Source organism: Nestor notabilis, unplaced genomic scaffold, assembly GCF_000696875.1.
Source record: "Nestor notabilis isolate BGI_N333 unplaced genomic scaffold, ASM69687v1 scaffold20511, whole genome shotgun sequence".
Lineage (NCBI taxonomy): Eukaryota > Metazoa > Chordata > Aves > Psittaciformes > Psittacidae > Nestor > Nestor notabilis.
Genome location: NW_009915420.1, coordinates 2,101 through 28,988, shown reverse-complemented (window position 1 = coordinate 28,988; position 26,888 = coordinate 2,101). Strand labels below are relative to the sequence as shown.

Here is a 26,888-nt window from a genome sequence, read left to right as displayed (position 1 = left end):
AAAAAGGTTCTTGTTGACTTGACCAAGAAATACCGCCAAAAATCTCTTTTACCCCCACAGGAAATCATATATTGTCCTGAATTAGTGTTAACTGATACTTATATGAGAGGACTCCATATTTCAGAAACCAGTTATTTAATGCTCAATATTCTTTTCAGCAGATGAAGAGGTAGGTATATTTCCACACAAGAAAAAAAAACCAAACCAAAACAAAAAAAAATCAAAACAAAAACCAACAAACCAAACTGTAACAGACACTCCATTAAATCAAGTAATGTCTGAAAAGTCAAACACTGTTCTGACAGCACATAAAACATAACATGTCTGAAGATACTCTCAAAGGAGGACAAGAAAAGTTGCGCATTCTGGTTAGATAATATGTCATAATTTGAAATTTAATACATCATGAGTTGAAATTTAATAATTTTCTGGAAAGAAAACACAGGTATCCAAATGCTACTTCCTTCCCCTCCCTTCCCCAAAGAATTGTGGGTGTCAATGAAACTGCCTGTATCAATGGTAGTATTAACTTCTGGACTGCTAAACATGGAATCAACTGCAGTTCTTCCTTACATTCACCATCACCAGCAGTCTACAAGTTTACAGAGACCATATACATGGTAATGACATGATTACAATAGAAATTCAACTTTAGTGTTGTTCTTAAAACAATCTTCATAAATAATGAAAATATCTGTGTTCTAGCTCTTCAGTAACCTAAGGTTAATTGGTACAGATAGTGTTTTTCTTCTGTTTATAAACCAAACTTGAGGTTCCTCACTGCCAACAACGGTTAAGGCCTGGATCAAGTTATTCTCCTTTTGCTTTTCCCTTTTTCTGCTTTTTTCCATTTTCCACCACTGCATTATTTTCTGGTTTGCTTACTCCATTTGCAACAGCACCATTTGCTATTTTGCCGTTCTTTATGGGTTCCTTGGGCATCTTATATGTCCGATAGTAGAAGTTACCAAACAGGAAAATGAAGGTGACAGCATAGAAAATTACACCCCAGTGCATCCATTTAGGGAAAGGACAATCAATATAAATAGACAAGGCTGTGTGGCCAATAGTCACATGGAACTGCACCTAAAAGACAGAAAATACAGAATCAGAAAGGTTTACCTATATTTTGTAGGTCTGACTGTACCAATACGTACTGATGCATTAAGTTATGAACATCGCTAAACTGGGAGGCGGTAGGGAAGCTATATTTGGCTGTCACACTGTGCATGCACACATATGCTTGATCAGGTAGATCAAATTTATTGTAGTACCTGGCACCAGTTTTCAATAATAGGAAAATTCTAAGACATTAGGATATCTGGATTTGCTCTACCTTTTGAACAGGTTTTTTTGCAATTCAGTTGAAACAATCAGTAGAGTAATATTAGACTTTACTCATACAACTCTACGCTGCGTGTTTTTTGAGAAATTAAATAAATAATTCCATTGCCTGGAAGTATTCTGATTTGAGCTGTGAGTATCAGACAGCAAGGAACTTTTGGAAGAAGCAGTATCTGTTCCAAAGCTCTGCAAATTCAAGTCCATTCAGAGGCAGTATCTTCTAACATAACGGGAAAAGTTTTACTTACCAATTGCAATATAGTCAAGTATCGTTTCCACCACAGGTATTTCTGAAATTTAGGGCCACAGGCAGCTAATCCATAATACATGTACATAATGACATGAATAAATGCATTCATCTGAGCTCCGAAAAAAGCTGTCCAGAAATAGAAGGAAAGATTGTAATGTAATTTTGGGGAAAGAAAAAAAAATTTGTCTTTTCTTGTATTATTGATGTGATAGTAAAAATTATAAAGCACAGAACATGCTAGGATTCCATTTTTGAAATATTCAGTAGTATAGTATAGGCCTGACTGCCAACATGTGCTGAGACAAACAGCTGTTCATGCAATTAGTGTATCACATCTTTCATGGAACTACTTATACAAAAGCTTTTCGTAAGATTTTTGTTGAACGGAAATAAATCACATGGACTCCATATTAGTTATTGTAGCATAATCAAATCGTTTTGCCAGAGGATTATTAAAAGCTGTATTTGACAATGTAAAGTATAAAGTATCAGGATCTGAACTTAAATCTTTTAAATGAAATTTAAATACACAAGGTTCACTTTCTCAGCAAGAAGCCAAGAAATTCATATGGAAGTCTGATTAAATAGGCCAATAAATACGTAAATAAATAAATGAGATCACACAAAGCAAAACTTCACTTGTGGTTTTAAGACATTTAAGAGCATTGAGTTTGTCTAAAGTGCTCATCTTTGGTTTCCTTATTTATGACTTAAAATATTCAGCATCCTTAAATATATAAACGTATAACTTTTTTCAGAATTATTCATGCTGGAAATGAAGATGACAGTTCTCATTCGCGTTAAGATCTCTCTGCTCTTTCCAGATTAGCAGCCATTTAACAGAAACAAATTCTATCTTGTAAAGTTATTCTTACACTGCCAGAAAGGCTCAAAAAGGCTCTACTGTATAAGATAAGGGCAATACAGACAATAGCTGCTGACATCAAACAGCTCAGATGCCCATGTGGTCTAGCCCCAGTTAGTTATAATAGGGTCTAGTTTATAATAGATCTGTCTATGTAAGCAACATGTAATCAACTAGAAAACAGAAGAACGTTAGACCTATCCACATTTGTGCAGTAGCACTACATAAATGCAGAAGAGCAATGGTTGCTTTTCTTTTTGCAGGGGCTAGAACTAAGAGGCAGTGGAAGAACAACCAAACTTGAAATAAAATTGGAAACAGTTGCAACTGTTGTATTGAAAGCTGCTGATATTTAGCATGAAATGTCTGAAGAAGCAACAAGGGAGAGAGATATCCAGTGAATTTCTAAGTAAGACTACAAGTAAGCATCTGGTCTCCAATAAACTTATTTTATGGGTGTAGTATCCAATAAAGATCATGAAACATCTGGCTGAGGACCTGCATCCTGCATGGTACTTGGGAGAAATTAAAAGATAGTCACAGATACTCATTTTAAATATTTCTTCTTTTGCATATAAGTAACCACTCAGTACAAAATATCTATAGTAAATGAAAACATAACCCCTTCACGCATTAAGTATTAGTGTGTTTTGGGGAAAAAAACACACCCAAAACCAACCAAACCCCAAAATATTAGTTTGGTGTGGTGTTCATTACATGTTATTTTCAGTGTTTTAATCCTAACAAAGAACATTACAAACTCGGACCCAGGTATTTTTCCTGAACTCTCAGCTCTATAGAGCTTATAATTTGAGAGAGACAAGGCAAAACAACAGGAATGAAGGTACAATGCAGGCAAAGAAAAATGTGACAAATACAATGCAAGAAGAATGTGACAAATACAATGCAATAAAATTCTTCAGTGGGGGTTCTAGAAAGGAAGCAAGGAAATGAAAAAGGTTGAAAATCACAGACTTGTGTCGTTATGTTTTAAAAGTTAATTGACAGCTTGATTGGCTCACCTTCAAGGGAAGGTTTCAGAATTTTATACATGCCTCTTGATAAGAAAGCAAGCTAACCCCAAACTCAGATACAATGCCAAAATAGCACCTCCATTAATTTCATTATATTTGCACACAAATTGTGGCCCACAATTAGATTTTGCAGTTCTCTGTGTCTGCAAATCTGAATTTAGGCAAGACATGTTTATCCTTCTGTTTCATACAGAACAAGGATAATTCTGAATACAGAACTTCAGGCTTGCAGTTGATGTCCATGAGGGAAGAGAAAAAAAAGTTTTGCAATTCATTAGATTATTGCTCTGTTATCTTTTCCTCCCCCACGTTTCCCATAGAGGAGGACTACACATTGAAGCTATTGCACTGCTTTGGTAGTATTTAAACAGTTTTGTGTATTATAATGTTTAAGTCTGTAAGAACTTAATAATTCACCCTTGTGTCCAGTCAAAAGGGTAGGAGAGGAAGGGAACTCACCTTGTCCACCTGCAACCCACTTAATACCAATCCACCACAAAGTGAACATGGTAAAATGGTGATAGACATGAAGGAAACTAATTTGGTTAAATTTCTTCCTCAGGATGAAGAATACTGTATCCAAATATTCGATTCCTTTAGAGACATAATACCACCATAAAGCAGCAGCTATCTGCAATGAGAAAAAGACAACACAGAAGTTTTAGTGATTCCAAGCTCAATGGAATGAAGTTCTCTCACCTACCGGCTGCAAGAGAAGGATACCCTTTCCTTCCCCAAATCCGTGTAAAGGTTGAGGTGGAGTCAACAAACATCTGACAGTATGAGAACAACAAAACCAATATTCCATTCATCTGGTCTGGACATGGAAGTATCATGCTGAGTGTACTGCTCACAAATCACAACCGTAAAAAAGAGCTAACATAATTAAAAACTTTGCCATCTCTGAACAGTTTACCAGTTAAACACAGAGAATTTGTGCCTTCATTCTCTATCCTGAGCTTTGCAGGGGAAGACTATCACAGGGCTTCCCCTACTAATGAGGTCACACTTTCTTGTGGTTGGAACAATGAGACAGAAACATTAAGATAAAATGAAGTTGCAAAGATTGAAACCTTGTATAAAATTCTTTCATTATCACAGGCATGGGTGGGAAGACACCGAATCACTTACAAGCTAGATGTGGTACAGATTTCACATCCCTTAGAGCAATATTCCCCCTCAGCTGCTTCTGGCCTGCTCAGCAATCCCTGCTGGAAAGTGACATTCCCCTAGTGGCTCTGTGACACTTGGGGAGTAGGACAACTGAGAGCATAGGAGCCACACAAGCTGCAGAGATATAACCCACCTACCCAACAAGACAATGCTACACACCCAAAATTCTTTTCCTAATCCACTCATCACAGTGAATCTTGCCCAAGATGCAACTCCTGCTGAAATCAGGATATTGTTGTAACAGGTAAAGCCCAGAAGCTTGGCATAGCAATTTGTTAATACTATGATATGGGGGTATGGTGGTGGTAAGGACTCCCTTCCAGATCCCAAAGCATAACAAGTAGTCTAGTTCCTGGCATTGTAAGTCATCTAGCTTGTTATGCAAGGGTGGGACCAGAACATATCCCACATGATGACTCACACAGAGAATGAAAGAAAAAAAAAAAAAAAGGACAAGGACAGCAGGCAATGTCACAACACACTTATTCGTAAGAAGTTTACCTGGTCTTTCAGGACCCACCTGATGGCAAATCAGACTTCCTTACCTTAACATGGTGTGAAATAACACTACCACTCCCTCAGTCCCCAGGGGAGACAGTAGCTTTCCTTCTCAAATACACACATACTGTTAGGCAAGTGAGAGAAAGGGGAATCGAGAGAACAAGCACAATAGAGTAATGCTACAGCCCTACATGGTGTTTTCCTCCAGCTTTCCAAACCAGTGAGAAATGAACACATCTTGCCTCAGACTAAGTTTGTCACAGCCATAACTGGCCTGGTGAATGTTTTAGGAGAGATTACAGCAGAAGCAAAAAAGCAGCACGGGAGCAGAAGAATGCCGCAGATCTGCATTGCAGACTCTGCAGTTTCCCAAAGGAACTGTACAACTTACTGTTGCCAAACTGCAGATTTCTATGTATCCATTAATGAATAATCTTCTTGCTCTCTGGATATGATTTACCCTACTTCAGGTCTCATGAAGAAGAGGCAGATTTTGCCAATTTTTTATATAAAGAACTAATTATGTGTCAAAGTTGGAGAGAGGCTTAATGAGAGAAAAGTGACTCCCACAGATCTTGGAGTTCCAAGACACAGGCAATCTGCAAACACCATATATATAATGTTGCTCAATATTCAGTACAGTTCTGCCTCTGGGACAGGTAGGCAGGTATTTAATAACATCCACATCAAGACTTTGTCTCACACCCATGGATTAGCATAACAGCCCAGCATCTTTTACAGATAGCTGCTAAAGTTGCATCTCTTAAATTATGATAAACATCTTTTCCTCTTATGAGTTAACAACAAAAACTTTGGACTCTACCCACGAAATGACATGCCAGGACTACAATACTGAAGCTCTTTGGAGGTCCTTACCTCTGAGAAACTTTTAAAGAATCAATAGGTCAGTTACAGCAAACTTCCATAAAATCTCGTATAAAGCTGATGTGCATCTTGTTAAAGTGGAACAATGAGCCAAATAGCCAACAAGCAAATAGCCAATTTACTGTACAACATAGAGCAAAATGTAAGTAGAGAAAAATCCAACAAAACACCTTATGTTTTATGTCCAAGCTGCCACAGGTTCACTATGTCATAGAATGGTTAGGGTTGGAGAGGATCTTAAGATCATCTAGTTCCAACCCCCCTGCCGTGAGCAGGGATGCTTCACCCTAGACCATGTCACCCAAGGCTCTATCCAACCTGGCCTTGAACACTGCCAGGGATTTACCACTTCAGCCTGTTCCAGTGCCTCGCCACCCTCACAGTAAAGAAATTCTTCCTTATTTCTAAATGGAACTTCCCCTGTTTAAGTTTGAACCATTACCCCTTGTGCTATCTCTACAGTATGTTCCTGGACAAGTAATTTCATACATTTCCTCCTCTTTTGAATTCTACCTGCCTTTCACAGAATGCAATTATAGCCCATGGATTAAAATCAGCTGAACTTTTGATTAAAATGCCTCCCATCACTTAAAAATAGTCTACATCTCTTTGCAGGATTATATCTGCTGATTTCTGTGTTCCTGTACATTTTTTTGCCTGACAGCTCTTTTGCTCTCTTCCTATAATCCAATTTTACTACCATTTATTCTCAGACCTGATAGGTTTTGTGCACTGATGATCTATTTCAGTACTCCCAATGACTTATGCAGATGTTTTGATCATTAGCTTATAGATGCTGAAAAAAATGAATCAGATGTTAGATCATCTGCCTGAGGTCATGCATGCAATCAGTGGCAGAGAGCAGAAATAAAGTAGAAAATACACCAATACATAAAATACGTCAGGAGCAGATGGCTACTATTAAACTACTTCTGCAAAGCATAAGAAGTTAAGACCTAACCTTTAGCCCTTCTTTGGACAAAGCATAAAAGAAAAAGCTTTAGCTTAAAAGAAAGTATGCATTAAAAGGCATATTTCTGAAATGAATAATGCTAGTCACAACCATACCTTTTCTGGCAATTTTCATAGCCACCAATCTAAGTCTGTTAAAACACCAGATGGCACAGAAAGATTACATTACAGCCTAGGATTAAGGGGGTCAATAAGAGGTCCAATCCCATGACCTCTCCCTGCTGCAGGGTTTTTGATCAGAGGGCTGTTTTAAGATGGGACTCCATTCCTGCATTCTCCTTCCTCATTTCAGGTTGGAAGGGGTTTGAGGGGACAGATACTATTTAGGAGCTAACGGTTACATGAAAACTTAAGTGGCTTTAAAAAAAACTCTTTTCCATGCTTCAGTTACAAATTTTGGTTAGAGAACCATGAAGTCTATTTTGTTAAGTCAAGTTCCCTTTTCACAGGAGTAAATTATTATTTTTTCATAAAAAGGAACTACTCATGCCCTAGACAAATACAAACAGTACAGATTACAATTACAACACAGAAGGCAACCATAGCTCAGCTTTGTGATTACAATCAGCACACTTAAAACTAGGAACTAATTCACACAGTTCCAGATTCCGAATTCTCAGCTCTTCAGAAACACTAGATGAACCTTGACCTGGGAAACAAGGACACAGAAACATAAACAGATGGGAAAAATTACTCACAGACACTAACATGCTTTAAGTTAGACTGAAGAGTTTTTTCTTTGGTCCTACAGTGTCAAAACCCAACAACATACTTCCTAAACACAGGGCATGATACACTGTAACACATGCCAGAAATACATCCCAAGCTCTTTAGTCAGACAACCTACTACTTGCAACTTATTTACCTAAATTGGGAATTCATTCCAAAGAACTACCAGGGTAGATGGGTTTCGCGTTATAACATACTATATAGTTACTGCAACATCTTGAGAGAATTCAATTTTCTCTGCTTCCTCAGTTCTCCCAGTTGCAAACTAACATGTTACAACTTAAAACTTTAGAAACATAGTTTATGCAGATCCACAAGTTTGCTGGAAAAACCTGAAAAAGTCAAGCAGTCCAAAGAGTAGACATTGCTAGAGCAATCTTTCTTTTCTGGACATACCACATGCAATAAATACATTGTGCAGGTCATTTTTACTTTATTTCATTGTATAATAGTGCTTTGTTTGTCATAAGGAAAAAAACAGCAGATAATTATTTTGAGCAGGTCTGAACCCTCCACAGCATCCCACAAACAAGTGCGTGTAGAAAAGAGTCTGTGAAACAGGATTTTTGCATATTAAATGTTATTACATCTTGTACTTCACTAATATAAAAATTCCTTCAATATACGTATGGCATAACAGTTGTCAGTGTCATCCAGCTGACTCCAAAGGCATTTTATTTTGCTCACCTATTGAAAAAAACCCTCTTGAGGGTTATACTTGGATGGATTTTGTTTTTAAACAAAATTATTAACAGAAGTATTCTAATGACAGAAATAGTGAGTACACAGTATTGATGAAGAGGAAAGACAGCTGATTACTGTGAGACAAAAAAATCTGACATAGATTTTTGCAATATCAGACATGATACATAATGTGTAAGAATCAAATCTATCCTCACTACCACTCCTGCTATGTGCATAAGTTTTGAGTAATACTACCCATGAACACCATTTTGAAATGTGCTATAAATATTAGATGTATTTAGACTATAACACATTTTCTTTGCATTTTCAAGAACATGTTCTAATCTGTAGGTGAAACTTGCAAGAACAGCTGAGAGATTCTCAAGTGTCAGCTCTGCTGAAAGATAAGATTTAGTACATGAGCTAATCAACAGCGTTGCGGAAATTAGCAAGCATCTGCACTTTGATTTTAATTTGAATGCTTTCCAAAAGCCACACATTTGAAATCCAAGCTTCTACAATGAAACATACTGATAATACACTTGCCAGAAGCCAGCAAAACCTCAGGAAGTCAAACATAGGTAAGGGAGACAAAAAGTTGCCTCAACAGTATAAGTGAAGTGCAACCACAGTACATGCTAACAAATCTTACTTGCTTTGATCAAGCCAGAACACCACACCTTTACTGCGGTTAGCCTGGTATTGTAAACTCCAGCACGCTCTAGGAACCAAAGTATGTATTCAAAGTTTATCCTGGATAGTACAACTGCAGATGAAGCCAAGGATGATATCTTTAAGACCATCCTTACTTATAGCTGTCAGATGAAAGTTAATGCAGATACACTTAATGCACTTTGCTTACACCTGCCATGTGCGATGTAGTCATACCTGGAGTGGCCTGTGAGAATATAACGGGATACAGTCATGGGCTGACAGCAGAACTTCGGAAGGACTATTTTCAGACAAGACTTCACCCATCATGTAGTGCTATATATTACACACATTCATATGCAAATACAAAAAAAATATACTCACCCTGACTTCATAAACATTATCTGAATAATCCACAGTCTGGCAGACATAGCTGTACCCTCGAGCTCTTGATGACAAAAACAGCTGAAAATATTAAAGTCATACATGAGGGGAAAGATGCTACATAAACCACTCATAACAATTATCAGCAAATTTCTTACTACATCAAACTTACCTGAAAACATCCTTCTCAGTCCTGAGAATACTATTGAAGTTCTAACAACCTGTTCTTAGACAGTGCCTATTTTTCTCTTGTAAATTATAAAGAAAGTACTCACTTTTCCCTGCATGTTATCTACTCATAGCCCTGTACAAATTCGTAAGAATTCCAGTATGACCTTAAGCTATTCAAACCTGAGCATTCTTTCTGATAGTTCTAGCTTCAGAGACATAAAATACCTAAATACTTTCACTATGAATGACAGAACCCCTATTCCTGTGATGGACTTGAGAGAAGTGTCTCCAAGAGACAAGGATTAGATAATTTGGATCAACTATTCTTTTTTTTTTTTTTAATATATATATAACAGTATACAAGTCAAAATCCAGAAAAACCACAAACCCTGAAGACCCAGTGCTGAGCACCCCTAAAACATACTGAGAGAAACCAAATGAACAAAAGAGCCCAATTTTGTGCTAACAGAAATGGCCTAAAGCACAGGAAGTGCTCCTGTAGGGCCACTCCAAATAAAGTGCATTGCAATAACCTGAACAGGAGAAGATAAGCTTGGTATTTGAGCAGGGTCCCATTGGAAAGAACAACACTTGCCTAGAGCAGTACAAGGTTTAAGTAATACTTCTAATCTTGACATTCACAAGCGTTATGATCCAAAATTGTTCAAAGCCAGGTAATCCCACCCTGTCAAGGACTAAACAACAGAAGTGGAGCAGATATAACCTGTAAATTGTGAGCTGTGAAAGTAAAGAAGGGTAATACAAAAAAATATCTTCAAAATAAACATGGGTAGGCATTGAGTATTCTTACCGCTAGCCTGACTTCCTTCTTATTTAGATTCAACTTGAGTTTACTTCAGTGTCTCATCTTGCAGATAGCACTAGTAGTGCAGTCAGACGCAGAGACAAGTGTTATCCAGATTAAAAACAACATACAAAACCTCATGAAACTCGGGAGTTATTTGTTGCATGTCTGTTACATTAGAGAAGTGAAAGAATGGTCCAAAGAAATGACCCCAGGAAAGACACTGAACTACTTCTGCATCATCTGAGTCCATTTGCAAACTGCTGTAACACTACTACCTTCCAGTGTGGTCCTCCACAGGCATAAGCACATCTGGTAATATCAGAGGAGAGCAAGGAACAGTTCAGTCCGCACTGTAACAGAAACTAACCAATCTCTACTGCAACCTACTGGGTAATTTGACGAAGGTTCATTTGGTAAAAGGCAGTAAATTGACTTCACCAGACTGCCTCAAAGTAAAGTAAGAAGTTCAAGATTTTGTGGCAAAATTGGTGCTACGCATCTGAGACTTTTGCATGTTCTAAGCAGGACTTGCTTCTAATTTGAATCTGAATTTGAGTCCAACATATGGGAGTCTTGACTAGACAACCTAGCAGTGTTTTATGGACTTACTTACTTTTATAACATAAATTATTACAGAGGAACAATACAGCTTACCACCAGGATACTTATTTGAATAACATTTAAAGGCCTTTCACATTCAAATTCTCTTCTCAGCAATAGCTGGAAACTTTATAGTCATTCACAAAATACAAACTGTGTATCATTTCACTCATGCGAATTACAACAGGGGCACACTGGTATTGTAAACCTCATGTAGACTGAAGCAGAAGATGCCTGGTTAAAGGGAACAGGTGAACACCTTCCTACTATCAATCTCTGAGATCAGGAAAAGACACTTCCTATAAGTGTTGTAGCCATACCCTTAACATCCATGTAACAACCACCTACCATTTATAGCAGGAAACTAGAACCTGTCTGTGTTCAAAATTATAAGCTTTCAGCCTATTGGCAGCAAATGCCTACTTGCAGTCCCATTCATTTTTACATTAATTCAGTGATTTGGAAATGCCATACAAACTCAAGTGTTATGCTATAAGCAACATAGGTTTGAAAATTAACTGATGTTAAGTCTGGTATAATTCAGCTTCTGGATAAAACAAACCAAATTAAAAGAGTATGTGAAAAACACAGGCACGGCAAAAACACTGCAGAGTTCATTTGAGGGGAGTTTCAGTTTTAACCTGTGAAAATGATTGGATTTCATCCATTCCCACAACTATCCTTGGGTTTCAGCATTAGATTCTGTTGTTCCTGTAGTATTTTATTACTTAGCTGAGTAATGCAAGGAAACAATTTAGACAAAATGATGACTGAGGTGGGATGGCTAAAATTTTACTGATCCATGTCTTGAAAAAAGGCTGAAATCAGTCAATTATTTTATTATAGAAGCTCTGGGAAAAGGTCGGTATGCAGATCACCATCACATTTTGCCATGCTTTCCTGGCAAATGTATAGAACAGACCAGCCAGAGGAAAAAAAAAAAATGAGCTCTGCAATGCTGTAATTTTAACTGCTCTGTTCGTTTGGTTACTTCTGGAAGCAGATTTTCAAATTTATGATCTGAGGTCTTCCAGGAAGAAAAATCTCAATCCACATATGCAAAGTCACAGCAGCATATACTACTCCTTAGCATCAGCTATATTCTGGGCAGCTATCCTTGAATAATGATTACCAAACTGTTAAGTAACCCCACTTAGCTACTGCTAAAGAGCTGATCCACTGCATTGTTACTAGTCATTTCCTCTGCACAGAAAACTTAACAAAGGAAAAATACAGCAACATTGGAATTTATTAAAACGCTCAGACTGCTGCAAAACAAATATTAGAAGACTGTATTCTTTTACAGATACACTTCATTTTTATTCTTATTCTAAAACATAACTTACAGATGAGATACTACTTTTCCTAACTACAACAGACATCTGAATTTCTAAAAATTATAAATACATTGAAGGCACCAACAACAGCTCAGTTTCTAAAAAGATACATTCTGACACCCTTTGGGATTATTAAAAAGATTAAAAAAAAAAAAATAAAATCAGTTGCAAGTGTTAAATCTCTATGGGTTTTAGTTAATCTGTCTAGTATTTACACTAACATAAATCTAAGGAACTTGGAATAGATAGTACAAAATTTTTTTCTATAGACTCATTTAGTGCATTTATTCTCAAACACATGTACCTAGCTAAAGAAGCACCAACATCAAAGGCAAACTCAGCTTTACAAAAGTCTGTGCAAAACATTCACCATCAATAATCATAAATACGTAAGATAATTTTCATATTGCAATCTCTGGACACCCTTGGAATTCCCTCCTGTGAGAGGGTATACACACCTCTTTGAAAATGAAGAAGTTGAGTAGAACCATTCCAAAGTTGTAAACAACCAACAGGAAACGTAACTGGAAGGGCTCTCTTGTCTTCATCCATTTGGGGCCCAGCCAGACAGTGAGGAGATAAATAGTGCTTATAGTCAGTGTTGGAAACGGAGACTGCATCAAGGGCCAATCATCAACACGTTTGTCTGTGGGGGTGAAGCAAACAGAAGGAGTCAACAAGGGCTGAACAAAATGCATTTCATCATCATTTTAAGCATTGCATTTGTTAAGTATTATTCTCTCCTGGAATAGCTGCATCAGATAGTAGAAAAACAATATACTCATTCTTTCTAGGAAGGTTAAAGAAAATAATAAAAAAACCCAACAAACCACCTTATCACATTAGCTTACACAGAGGTTCATAATGTCATGTAACTTCTGTTGTCCAGTTCTACAATCCAGAACAACAAATCAAATAGAATCACATGAGCCCAAATCCAACCCAACCCCACTAATCCCCCAAAACCCAATTTTGTTCATGATCAACAGTGATTGCAGCAGTAACGTAACCAAATATTCAACACCGCTGCAAATTAAAGATACACAAATCTGGCAAATCTGATAAATTAATAGCTTTTGTTAGTTTAAAATTAGGCACTAGAAAGCCTCCTATTAATTTTATATAAGTTGCATGATGCTACCCAAGTACTTTTGCTATTTGATGTAGGTCAGCCTCATGTTTCAGACAGAATACTAACAATGTTACTGGAACACAACTAAAAGAGTTTAAAGGGATGGTTCTAGTTAGAGTAATCTGTGCTGCCATATGGGACACAAGGATTTTACTTCCAGTTTCCTCCTGACACTCATGGGATCCAGATTTACATATATTCTAGGGCTCAGAATATGCTGTATTAAGTTCTGGATCTGTATGAAAAAAAACCCACTTTTAGCCTGATGAACCAGTGATGTCTAGGATTAGGGCTCTGCTACAGAAGAGGGAAGGGAGAGACTACAGTGACACCTCCTTACTCACTGTTTCCTCCCCACCTCCATATGAAGGCTAATCTTTAGTTATAGTAAGAGGCAAAAAGATAACTAACCCATAACTATCAATACTTAAGATACTGCTCAGCTCTACAATACTAACAGGATTATTTTCCAGATGCTTAGGCCAGTTGGAGTTCAGATGGAAATCGCCCCACAGGGCTTCTTGGGAATCTTAGACATCTAAAACACCTGCTTCAGTCATTCGTGGGCAAACTCACAAACAGCAGTACAGTTGCCTGAAGACTTACCTAGAGGAAAAATTTCTTTTGGAGAACTATAACCCAAAGATAGTGAAAAAAAACCCCTCTACCATAAATTAATTCCTGTTCCCAAGATGCTAGGAGGCCTAAAAAGAACTGGAAAAGAAGAAACAGAAACCAGCCTAGCTGCTTCCATTATGGCTATTAATATCAGAAGAGGGAAGTCATCCTAATGCATGGAAACCTCCAGCAAGGCTTATGCAGCCAGGATGACAGGAGTCACTCCTGCAGCCACAGCTACCAGCAGAAACCAAAGGTGAGACAGGGCAAGGAGTACAGAGAGGAGCAGCAAAAAAATCAGATAGATTGGCTGTAGAAACACAGGCATTGAAACAGAACTGAAGAGAGAGAAGACAGTTACCTCTTACTTTTCAACAAGTCCCTGGAACAAACACTTCTACTACGATTTAATGTACTGTCTGTAAAACATGAGAACAATTGCTTTATGCTACAGTACAGTGTCTTGGAATGTAAAGGAACAGCCTAATTTTCCAGACATTATAGAATGCTGCTATGGAAGCTGAAATCACACCACTGCGCTGCAATTATTACATCATTATCTTCCTTACACTTTAGTTTCTGCTTGTTTTTAGCTCTACCAATCTAAATTTTAAAATATTATAACACCACTTAAGAGACAAAAGAATTGGAGAACCTCATCATCCACCTGTAATGAAGTAATGGGCAAAGACTCATCTATGCTAAGCAAGCAGAATGGCGTTACTTCAGACACCGTAGCGTGAAAAGAGTTAAGAGTGTGCCAGGCTAGAGATCCAGCTGCTTTCCCAAACACTCTTGCACTAAACAGTATAAAGAGGCCAGGACATAAGAGAATCTATCTTCTATCTTCTAACCCAGTCCTTCATGGTATCCTGAATGCTAAACTGACAATATGAAAAACGTGAAAAGGGAAGAAGGCTAGAATTTTGCCCAGTAGCTGAATGTTACCACCCACTGCTGAAAATAGGAAGCTATGACCTATTCCAGATCTCTTTTTGTGGCAGGAGACAAAGATTTCCAGAGGGAAGAATGAAAATTCCCTAGCAGGTGAAAGAAAAAACAAAGGGACAACTTTCATGAAAGCCCAGCTGCAAGTGGGCTTTGCTCACACTTCATCAGCACTGTAAACAATTAATTCATCTACTTTCCACAAATACTACAAATAGAAGAACTAGGGAAAACCAAGAGATGTATTTACTTGACTCTGACGGCAAGATAAGAACACCTGAGCAGCTGCCATTACACTTCTATACCTGCATCATGGTTTCAGCATGTTACTTGCCCTCTGCGCGGGGTTTTAGATCATATCTCAGAGACAAATCTTAAACTATTTGCAAGAAAAGCATAGCTTACTGATACAGACCACATAACACACTGCCCAGGGAAATTATCTGACTGGGACTTGGTGGGGCCTGACCTCTCCTAGGGCAATTAATTAGACTTAGAACACAGAATGCCTGTATGAGAGGGAATGTAGTAGGCAATTCAGTTCTGGAGTACATCTTGGCCAAAACATAAGCATGTCAATAGTCAAAAAGTTTATTCTAATTCCTACTGTGCTAAGAACAACACCTTGCATTTATTTTAAGGGCATTTAGGAGATTCTACACATGATTATGTTTTACTGATACTGTGGCATCAGAAAACATGCTGTTCATTCATCCCAAAATTTGCTAGATCTAGAAACTTGTTCATCACAAGATTTCACCTGGATAATGCAAACTAACTTATTCAGTTTCAAATCAGTGCCACTCACCGTTCTTACTGCACAGAAAGCATTACAAAACCAATTTCACTCAGCTTACTAGGCAAGCCTGCTTGTCCATGTTCTACACAGAAAACACAGTTATATGCAGACCCTTGTTCCAAACTTCTTTTCAGATACCCTCTTTTAAACCAATGTAAATACACTTTCAAGTCTTCTGCTTAAGTGACAAACCTCCCTAGCTACTCCAACATCCTCCTTCCTTCCACCCCCAACCCTGTTTTAGCAAAAACAGTGTAATTCTGTGTTCTCCTTACTAGCTGGAGCTGATGAACATAAATGATTTCTACAAATTACAGAGAACTGCGATAGCTTAAGGGGACATACGAATGTATCAAAACCTGTAGTACTTTGCAAGCAATAGGTACATTAATACCTGAGAGGTGAAATAAGCTTGAAATAAAAAGGGCAGCTCCCTGAATTAAAAAATCCCTCCAAGTGCTTTGAAGCAAAATGACCAATGCCTTTACCTGATTAGAATTGACAGAGACTGACTGAATCTTTCAGGAGATTAATGTGTTTGTCTTTCAAATCCTAAGACCCAGATTCTAATTAAATCACAAAGAAAATGTCTGTTGTAATAGCACAACCTGCAGTACAGTGTTTTCTTTTTTGTAAGGTGGGAGAAGTTTCAGAACAAACGTTTGAAGTTTCAGTCAATAGTAAATGTGAATCCAGAGTAGAATAAGGCATCTGCTAATATGTTCCTGCTAGAAAATTACTGTTATGTAAGGAAAGAATATGAAATATTTATATACACAAGGTTTTCCTGTCATTTTATGTATATACATTTTAAAGCTTCACATTGCAAAGTCAAGAAACAGAAAAACACCTATATTTTATACATGCATATAAATAATTTTAAATGCCCTGAGGCACCTACCCTTGCAGGATTTAACTCTTCATGTGGGGCACTTAACAGGAAACACATGAACGTCTCTGATTTCTTCTTCCAAAGAAAGAAGGGCAGGACCAGTGAAAAAGACTGACTATCCTATCTGGTAAAGTCCAAAGAGGACATAATTAACCTACACTGAAATACTGAAGGCAAATGAAGATAAATTTTGGTAAGTAAGGCTGCACTAATGGTGATCTATAGTTAAAAACCACAATAAACTTCTGTGAAACATATCATGTTTTAATATGCAAACACTTCTGTTTAAGGTGGTTCAGCATTTTCTTCCTAGTAGAGAGGATTTGAGATGGTTACATTTCCTACGTATTGCTGAACCTATGATCTTTTTTTTTTTCTAATTTCCTCAAGTACAAACTTTAAAAATAAGCAAACAGATGCATAGCACAGTTGCTCCTACATTCATCAGAAGAAATCCTGAAACAGTATAATGGTGATGATGCTTTTAAGATTAGTTTTAGAGAAAACATTACATAACTAAAATATATGACTTGTGAAATTACCTGCATTTCAGATCAAAATCGGGTTCAAAATCAATACTTAGTCTTTATTTTTACTTTAACAACATATGTATTCCTTGGCTATAAGGTCGCTACTCATTAATTTATCTGGAGAGCCTTTCAAAGTTATTAATAGCTATTGATACTATTCTGAGCGCAAAGACACTTACAGTGCCAATCCAGCACACCCATCTGTCCAATTACATTTCTAAAGACGCTGCAGAAATGATGGTGACTGTTTAAAAGTGGTTGTTAACAGTGAGAGTGCTCTGCAGATCACACTGTTTATTTTAACAGGAAGTGCTCTCAAAGCCTCATCTCAAGTTTAAGAAAGATTTCTTAAGTGAGTGAAATTTTAGTTGCAAAATATAAGGAATGCAAACCGGTGCTACCTAACTGAAAGACTGTTTTATGACCCTGTCCTGGGTTCAGCTGTAATAGTCATTTTTCTCCTTCCTAGTAGCTGGTGCAGCGCATGACAGAACTACAATGGTTTAATCATCTAAGAATTTCCTACATCTTGTTAGCTCCACTAACACTACAAGGGAAGCATATTATAAAATGAAAACATGTATCATAGAAGAAAAAAATGTGAGAAACAATGTCACACACTTTAAATGTTTACAAAGCTCCACATCAGATTCCTTTGCAGCATTTTAGTGCTTCCCCCCTGTCCCTTCTTTTTCTGGTTACAGGTTAATATTCTATACAACATACTTCTCTCTCTGCATTTTTATGAGAAATACTGGCTCAGTCCTGTAAATATTTACAGGTGCATAAGGTCCACTACGTGTGGTTATACCACCACTGCAGACTGGCTCAGTTGAAAGCAAGTGCGAATAAGCATCTCCATTAGACCCTAGGCTTTTAAAGTAAATAGAATAATGCATGAGAATTCGTTACCAGTTTGTAGATTCCCAGCAAAAAGGTCAGTCATTGACTAACTGAAACCTCAGAACATACAAACGGAACAAAAGCAGAAGTTATAAACCAGTACACAACTAATTACATGGGCTGCACAACTTGCAACTGCAGATTTTGAGAAGTACCATTGCAGACTCAAAATTGAGAGACCATATATCTTTGGACTGAATACCTACAGATTTCTAAATTTTCTATCCACTTATTACAATTTTATTAGAGCAGTTTATATGGCCCAAAATGAATGATACTTTTAAAAGTCTCCAGTATTTTAATTAACTTGTTTGCTGTGATGTTCATTATTCATTGCACATATTGCACTCTAATCCTCAATTATTTCAGTTTATCAAGTTTATGAGAAGTCCTGCAATAGAGGATTGAAGCTAGTGCATGAGCTAAAATAACAGGCCTACAACCTCACTTCTGTTTCAAACAGAAGTCTACATCCTCCTAGAAGGCACTATGCAGACAGATTGCTGCAGGAAAGCAAAAGGATTGGGACATAAGAATTGTCCAGTTCACACTTCTTTCTCACCTTTATCTCATCTATCACACTTGGCAATGTCTGCAGTCTATGGGTATTTCTAAGAAATCTGACAGGGTCAAAGATTCCCATACCTAACTCGGGAATGTTTCAATCTAGTAGAATCTACAAAACAAAGGCCATGGAACTTCCCTTAACATCAGTTCTAGCTAAGAGATCATCTTTACAAGAATTTCCCATTTTATATAGGACACATCTTTTTAGAGGCAGAAAACCCAGTAGAATTTGTAACAGCTTTCTGTAAAATGTTACCTAGACCCACCGGATAAATTTACTTCCTAAATCAAGGAATAAGGATTAAACTTTAACCAATTTGTGATAATTTTCTCTGCTAGACTGAAGACCTATCTTTTGATCATTATTTTTTTCTCTAGATATTCTACAAACAGTGAAAACAGCCTTGAACCTGTTTGACAAGGAAAGTTAACTATACCAATCAAGTACCTGACACATTCTCTGGCGTAAGAATTCTGTATTACCACAATGATGTCATATCATCAGTGGTAGTTATGGCTGGCAAGATCACAAAGAGGTGAGAATGTTACAGGTGAAGCGAAGGATGACATGCACACAACGCCATATGCACAAAAGTTTCCAAAATCTGGCAGAAAAAAGCACAACAGGTGGCCTGATCTAAGTATTCTTTTTTTTTCTTTTTTTTTTTGAATACAGAATAGTCCAGGGAAAACATTCTTTGGGAATGAATGGAAATATCTGAGTTAAGTATTTTGCCAGTCCTCAAGCTTTAACTAGCCAAGAACAAACTAATTTGTTTGGACCAATAATGGGAAACATCAAAATTTTATGACAAAGCATTGTCATGTTAACAAGTTATAAAACATCAAGCTAAAATGCAAGAATATTCAGTCTTGAGCACAGTGAATAACGAAAGCATATACTCTGAAAAACAAAACTAACCCTACAGATTTCAAAAGTTTGCAGATGAAGCTGAACAGATCCTGTTACACACAGAAATGAGACGCCAGCCTCAAGGAACTACAGATAAGACTAACAGGTACTGCCTGTAACCAACTGTGGCTTTGTTTTAAATGTCAGGGCTTTGTAGTTGACTGTTTATTGACTAAACAACATATGCAACATAAAATCTAAATACCACACAGCTAAGAACATCCCCTACCGCTAATAAACACCTGTGTAATAGGCATGTGTTTCATAAAGTCCCATTAAAGTAACGGAAATGCCTAATCCCAATTTGCTGTTAAGAGGTCTGATTTATTTTAACTAGTATTCCTGTTATTCTAACTAGCATTCCAGTCTTCTTGGGACTCCCATCATTCAGTCACTGATACCATATTGTCTCTGTGCCTATACACAGCAATTCCAGGATACACTTGTTTCAAGACAAGGATAATAATGAAATTATTATGATGTTCAGGAGCCATTTCAATTCACCATCAAGTCTCAAGATTTTCAAGTCTAAGAGATCACTTTGTCTAAGTTATTTTTTATTTACCTCCTCTCATGATTATTTGTGAGGACAGTGCAAACACTCTGCTTTAAGGAATAATAAAAATATAATCCTCATTGAAGCTTACACAAGATTTGCAAAGTAATATGCCTTTCAGGCACGTAGCATTCTTCCATTTGTCAAATCTTACTTTTCCAGGCATCAGAGAAGCAAGATGCATTCCCAGTGCAGTGAAACCTACATGCCTTTTCTTAAATGTTACAAGTTACAGAGTAAACAGGTAAGCAGAACACATAAACAAAGAAAAAAACCCCGCAATCCATGGGATGCACTTTTATGAACTAGCTGCAGTAATCAGTGATCCAGCCCATGTCTCTGTATTTCTTTAGAAAGAAAAGTGCTGTATAAAAATACACTTCAACAAGTTTCTCCTATAGTGTTTTCTTTATTGAAACTTTTGTTCGAATTTCATGGTCTTAGCCAAAACTGTATTTGAGCGCTCAGACTGGAGATATCGTTACCTCACACAAAAGCAGTGGGTTTTGGTGCTATGAAAATAATTGTAGGGGTATCAATAGGCAGTAATGCAAACACAGGATTTACGCACATTCAATGTTGCAATAACAGATTAGACTACTGGCCCATCTAGTACCATTCTGGGTTTTACAATGCTGAAGCAAGTGACCACAGAATTAATCTTCTCCAAGCTAACATTCTTGAAAAATGTGGAGGATTATTAATAAGTTTAATAATAACTGCAAGGCCTTATCCGCTGTAGAGATGTGTTACATACTCAGCATACATGGGACAGCAAGTTCAGCACAGATACGTGTCTTCCTAATGTGTTAACACAGCTCAAGGATACCAATACTTAACTACACAGCAAATGTAAACCACTTGTATCGCTGTTCCTCTAACAGCATGATTTGGGTTTGCAGATGAATCATTTAGAGACTCCTAGATGAGTGATTAAGCATGTATGAAAACCAGCAATGACAAATGAAATCCATCTAAAAATAATATACCGGAAAGTTACTTGAGAACATCTGCAAAGAGCTGCATAGAAATCTCTGATAAACTACCTGTTTTTTATTGTTTGTGTTAGGATGCTGCTCATCGACTTGGTTTTATAGAAGGATGAAGTGTAATTACTGTTAATTCTGTTTTGAGTAAAAAACTACAAAAGGAGTTATTGAAATATATTTGCTCCTATGTAAAGTTCAGGGGCAGAAGTAAAATTTACACTTGTAAGGTACATTAGGTCTTCTGGTAGCTTAACACATCAGACAAAGCCTCCAAAGAAAAATAAACTCTACAAAACATTTAGAACTTAATTCCTCAACATGCCTTCAACATCATAACAAATGGCAAATCTGGGGGTGTGGGGATGATGACAAAAAACCAAAACGAAACAAACACCACCAAAAAAAAGAGACTACTTTTGAAATGTTGATTTTCAAAACATGAACTGAATGAGAAAGTGTTCTTAGCCCCCAAAGACAACCAGAATGATCGGTGCCTGAATCTTTCACCCATTAAGTATACAGAAGCAAAATCATCATTTTGGCAGCTACATAATGCCATACCGTAATGAATGCTACAATTAAATCTCTTCACTTCTACAGTCGTGTTACCTTTCATGGTAACATATGGCCCCTGTATCTATGCTCCTACAATGGTTTATGCAACACAGTTTCTCACTCTCAATCAAAAATTCATGAATCACTGAAACCAAGATTAGACAGAAGAAAATCTGACCTAAATATGAAAACATTTTGGGGTACTCTATGTTTAAGTATTTCTATTGGGCACATCTTTTCTTGGTAAACCACTAAATATTAAATGCAAACCCAGAAAACATTAAGTCTCATACTTACAGAGCAGCTATTCAATTTATCATCTGTATTTCCTTTTTTCCCCCCCATTTAGAGTACCTTAAATAATTTAAAAACAAGGTGCACAATGATGCTTTAGGGGTAGAAGGATATAAAATCTTGTCTTAACAGAAAAAGTGAAAGAAATGGGTTACAAATTCCCTTCTACGAGCAATACTGTGAGCATTCAGAAAGCAATAAAACAATCTCTCATACTTGCTGTAACTGGGAGAGGGAACAAGAAGATGATAAATAAAAACACCATGGACAAGCATGCAATCTGAAGCATAACTACAAGAGCACGAAGAAGACACTTTTGAGATACTGCACAAAGTGATAAGACGAATAGGAAAATGGAAACAAACCAAATAGAAGTCCACAATTAAGCTGAAACAGAGGAGTGCAAGTGGGAGGTGAATAGATGGAATGAAACTAGGGAAGAATCTCATGGTACAAGCAGACACAATGCCACAGAGAGACAGAATACTCTGGGGCAGGAGTTCACGATTAAACCAGTGAAATTATTCAAGTACATGAAGATAGGATTTGAGTTGCAGGCACATAAGCAAGTTAACCTAACATGACGAAGAGCAGTTAATGCCTACAGACATACCATTATCTTTCATTGAATGCAAGCCAAATTTATGTAACTTATTCCCCCTCACCTTCCATTAGACAAAGGCAAACTAGCTTATGCTTATCTCAAGATCCAAGCACACATAATGGGAGTTAACACAAAACATTTTGCATCCAATTCATCTCTAGGCTTGCCTTAGAGCTACTTACTGCTTTACCTACAGCCTAGGGTGCAGTCCTGAAAATCCCCACAGAGCTGACACCTAAGTCTCAGAAGACCTTGATTTCAGAGTTGCCTTGATTTATGTCCTTAAAATGCCATAAGACCGTTAAGTCCATACACTCAGAAGCACTTAAGTCTTTACAACACTGAGCACAGTTGTACCCACTTGCCACCTAAGCAGGATCCAGAAACTACATATTCCACATTTACATCTTCCTAAAGATGTCAGTTAAGATAGTCTCCCCCATATGAGTTTCTTATGAAATGGAATGGTAGCTTCAAGCTTGCTTTTGAATACAGTCTGAGAAACCAAAGCCCCATCACACGACAGTTTACTGTCAGAGAAGCCCTACTTCATGGATCAGATCTGCCTTCAAAAGCCCACTGTCTCACCTTCCGTGTTCTAGGCACACTTCACTCACACCACCACTCTTTAAAAAAGCCAAAACTCTCACTCTTTTTATGGCAAATTCGTTTTAGCTAAACAAACTCTCATTTAGCTCCAGTTTTTCAAGCCGTTCATGTTTAGCTGCACTTGCCTTACCTCAAAAACTCTTCAGTACACACCACAGCCTTCCTCACCCCCCTAGTCCTGCATCCTAGCAAATTCTTCCTCCAAAAGGTATCTCACACTTGAAGCCTCTTCATTCACTCACCTTTTAAGTGCTCCCTTAATCCTTTCCATGTGAGTAGAGTAACTCAAAAGCCTGTCTGGACGGGCAAAGGAAAAAGCAGAGTCAAGCTTCACCCGCTCCTCATGGCTCCTGATTTAGAAGACTTGAAAAGGAACTACATCCTATGTTTCCTACATCTTCCTCTACTGATTGTCCTTATGAAACCTTTGATAACCTTTCCTGGTTGCACAGGATAGCATCACTGCCTTGAATGCAACCTCTTCTGGTCTTCCATAGCTATAGCCACAGCCCTGCTACATGTCTCTTCACCCCAGGCACAGCATAAATACAGAATGACTACCATGATCAACTTCTAGTCAAGTTTCTCCAACTAGAGACCTAAGAACAACTGTTCAACCACTGTGCTCATACAATTTACACAACCAGTTCAGTCCCCAGAAGAATGCATCTGCTTCATGCCACAAATATTTCAACTGCTCAAGAATCCTTCACCTCTTGTAGTATGTGGCTCCAAGACCACATGCTGATTTGCGTCTCACTAATGGCATGCAGACTTAGCTGAGAAACATGATCTGCCAAGAACTCTATTACAGTGATTTTAAACATGTATTCATTTGGCCTTCTGTAGTAGGTACTAAGGTAATGCAATCAGCATGGTTAAATTCTGTATAAAGCAGTTCTGCAGCCTTGCTTTATGGAATCTGCCTTAAGAATATTAGTAACATCTTACTTTCTCCAACGATTTAAAGACATGCTATCTACACAGCCTTAAAAAGAATTTTCAGAAGTTATGTTATTGCCATGTTGTCCAAACATTTCCTTTTGCTTCTGGAACATGCTGATAAATGTTCATGTAGAAGTTCATATCACATTCTTGCTGGTGCTCTTTGAAGACTTTCCATGAAGAGAGTTGCATGTGATCACCTACAACTCCTTCTTCATTTTAGGAAAGAGTCTTCTGTTCACAACTCAGCTCCTTGTCCATAGCATTAGCTTTGCTTTAGTCTTCTCCATCAGACTTGAGTTCTTGAAGCTTGATGATCAAAAAAATCTCTAAGTAGACATTTCCACTTCAGTATTGTACTTTCCAAACAATGTCTCTGTTGCCAAAGGTGCTTGGCATCTGTTTTGTTCTGATTATGTCTTTTGAGTTCCACAATCTGATAAAAATCTCCTGGTGATGAAATGTGAGTGGAATTTCCCTCAGACATTCAGCAAACTGTCTTCAATACCAACAGCTGTTTTTTCTTCACTAGTAAAGTCCCTTCCTCCACTGGCAGGCAGTTAAATGTGATGCTTAATGAAACAAATCAAGCAAAGTTGGATGCTTCTACTGCTCTGTTTGGTTGAGAGTAGACTCATAATATAGCCTTTAACATTCTTCTGTAATCAATTTCTCCAAGTGCTTCTTCTGCCACAGGTTTTCTGCCACAAGATGGCCTAACCCAGTTACACTAGCTTCTCCATTTCTGGTGTGTTTCTTCCTGTCTAATCCTGTGTTCTATCCAGATGTGGTCAGATCAAAACAGATAAAAAAATCTGGTCCCTTGACAAGAAAATTGTATTTGCAACATAGGCATCATGACATATCACCAAGTCTGATGTTCAGTCAGCCCTCTGGAAGCTTAGGAACACATTCCGATTTGTTTCTGTGAAACAGACTTCACAAACCTTTGTCTCACCTTTCATTCTCTCTCCCCATCGTCACCCTCAGAAGAACTTTCATCTGGATTCTACTTGCCTCCAGCTGTGGCACAAATCCTCAAATACAACAAGGTAGTACTTGCACTCAGACTGTTCAGCTAACCACCCCAATGAACCTTCCTCAAGGATAAATATTCAAGGATCCTTTGGCCACATTTGGTTTCTGCATGGGAAAACGAATGAGGGAACAAGAAACAATGTGTCTTCTGAAGTTCCTTGGACTGAAAAAGAAGCTGAACCTGAACCTCCTGACCATTCTTAACTTAGTCCCAAGATCTTCTGGGCAAAAACTTTTATGGCAATTTGAGTTCTCATGGAAGCTGTGCCACCGATTCACTTTTAAAGCAAACAGATATGTTTCCCCTGTTTCCCATCCTCATTGCCTTGCATTTCTGACCCAGCTGATAAAAGCTATGATTGACATTGCTCCTGAATAAAATGCTACTTAGAAGACTATTCTACCACTAAAGTGAAAGTTTGCATCTTTCTCCTCTCTCCTTTCCTCCTGATGGAAAAAGTCTGTAATCTTATTAACTGCAACAGCTGTAAATAGTTGCTGTTCCAAAGCAGTCCCACGTGGCCAGGGATGGCCCTGCCTCCTTTTAACTTTGAGCTCTAAGAACAGGCATTCTCACCCAAAGTCAGTAAAGCCTTCAGTTCTTTAGCTCAATACATTCAAATGAATTAGTTCTTCTACAATAACTCTTTTCAATACAGGGTTTCACAAATCTCCTTTTCAAGCCACAGCCTCCTACTCCCCCTCCCCAACTGCAAATGTCTCTTCAGCCCCATGTTTTGAGATTTCCACATTCTTCTTTCCTGGATTGTATGCCGAATTATTCATCTTAATAGTTCCCCTGGACTCGTCCTGGAACCTCCCTTTAAGTCACTTGCTCAGTCATCTAATCATATCCTTAATCCTTTCTGGCAGATCTAACCCCAACCAGCTACGCGGGCTGAGAGAAAGAAGGAAGCACTGCCCTACCTATTACATGTAAGCGGTCCCATGTCCTTACAGAAATAATGGCATGGAATTCCTTGATCATCTTTTCTGATAGGAACTGTTCCATCGACCACCTTTTCTTCTCCTGATGACCACTAAGACCATATTTTTGTCTTTCTATCTCTCCTTGAAATGTATGGAGTCCTAAATGCTTTCCTTCAGCCTTTTCAGGTGAATATATGGTTGCAATGGATTTCAGGCTTTCATGATAGGGGTTTAAAAAGGTATTCAAGAAAGGAGAAGAAAAAAAAGTAATTTTTCAACAAATTAACATCCAAAAATATTAAGCTAAGGCTGAAAATATCTTTGATAATATATATGTGGGAAGAGTCACAGAATACTGTTATCATTCCCAAACTCAAAATATAAAAAACCAAAATGACAAACAAATTAGCTTTAGATACATGCTTAATGATACAAAAATTATGGAACCATTAAAAAAAAAAAATCCAGTTAGGCTCATCAGATACTCAGTCTTTTGGGGTTCTATTTGGTCTCAGAAAAGGTCGGTTGCTTTTTAAACACCACAAAGCAGGGGAGGAAAAAGACCAAATCTTAACAGAACTAAAATAAAGCAGCACAAGACTCAGTGGGATGTTCTGGCACAATTCTACAGAAGTATCATCATAGGAGCACAGCATAGCAATAGGAAACACCTACTGG

At 37.7% G+C, this 26,888-nt stretch overlaps 1 protein-coding gene across 1 annotated transcript; it reads right to left on the bottom strand.

The window, feature by feature from the left end:
* Positions 1-402: 402 nt before the first annotated feature.
* On the bottom strand, positions 403-13,086 carry ELOVL4 (ELOVL fatty acid elongase 4). The gene is made up of 5 exons (XM_010024137.1): positions 12,847-13,086; positions 9,473-9,553; positions 3,953-4,124; positions 1,593-1,720; positions 403-1,086 (listed from the first exon to the last, which is right to left on the bottom strand). Exons 1-5 carry the CDS (start codon positions 13,084-13,086, stop codon positions 811-813), a joined length of 897 nt encoding a protein of 298 aa, XP_010022439.1. The 3' UTR covers positions 403-810.
* Positions 13,087-26,888: the final 13,802 nt, after the last annotated feature.

Bases quoted from the DNA above. Each gene is read 5' to 3' on its own strand.
- ELOVL4 (XM_010024137.1), bottom strand. From the start codon at position 13,086: ATGCATTTTGTTCAGCCCTTGTTGACTCCTTCTGTTTGCTTCACCCCC. The intron at 4,125-9,472 runs GTGAGTATATTT...TTCTCATTGCAG, and splicing joins ATAATGTTTATGAAGTCAGG to ATAGCTGCTGCTTTATGGTG. The intron at 1,087-1,592 runs GTAAGTAAAACT...TCTGTCTTTTAG, and splicing joins ACTTGACTATATTGCAATTG to GTGCAGTTCCATGTGACTAT.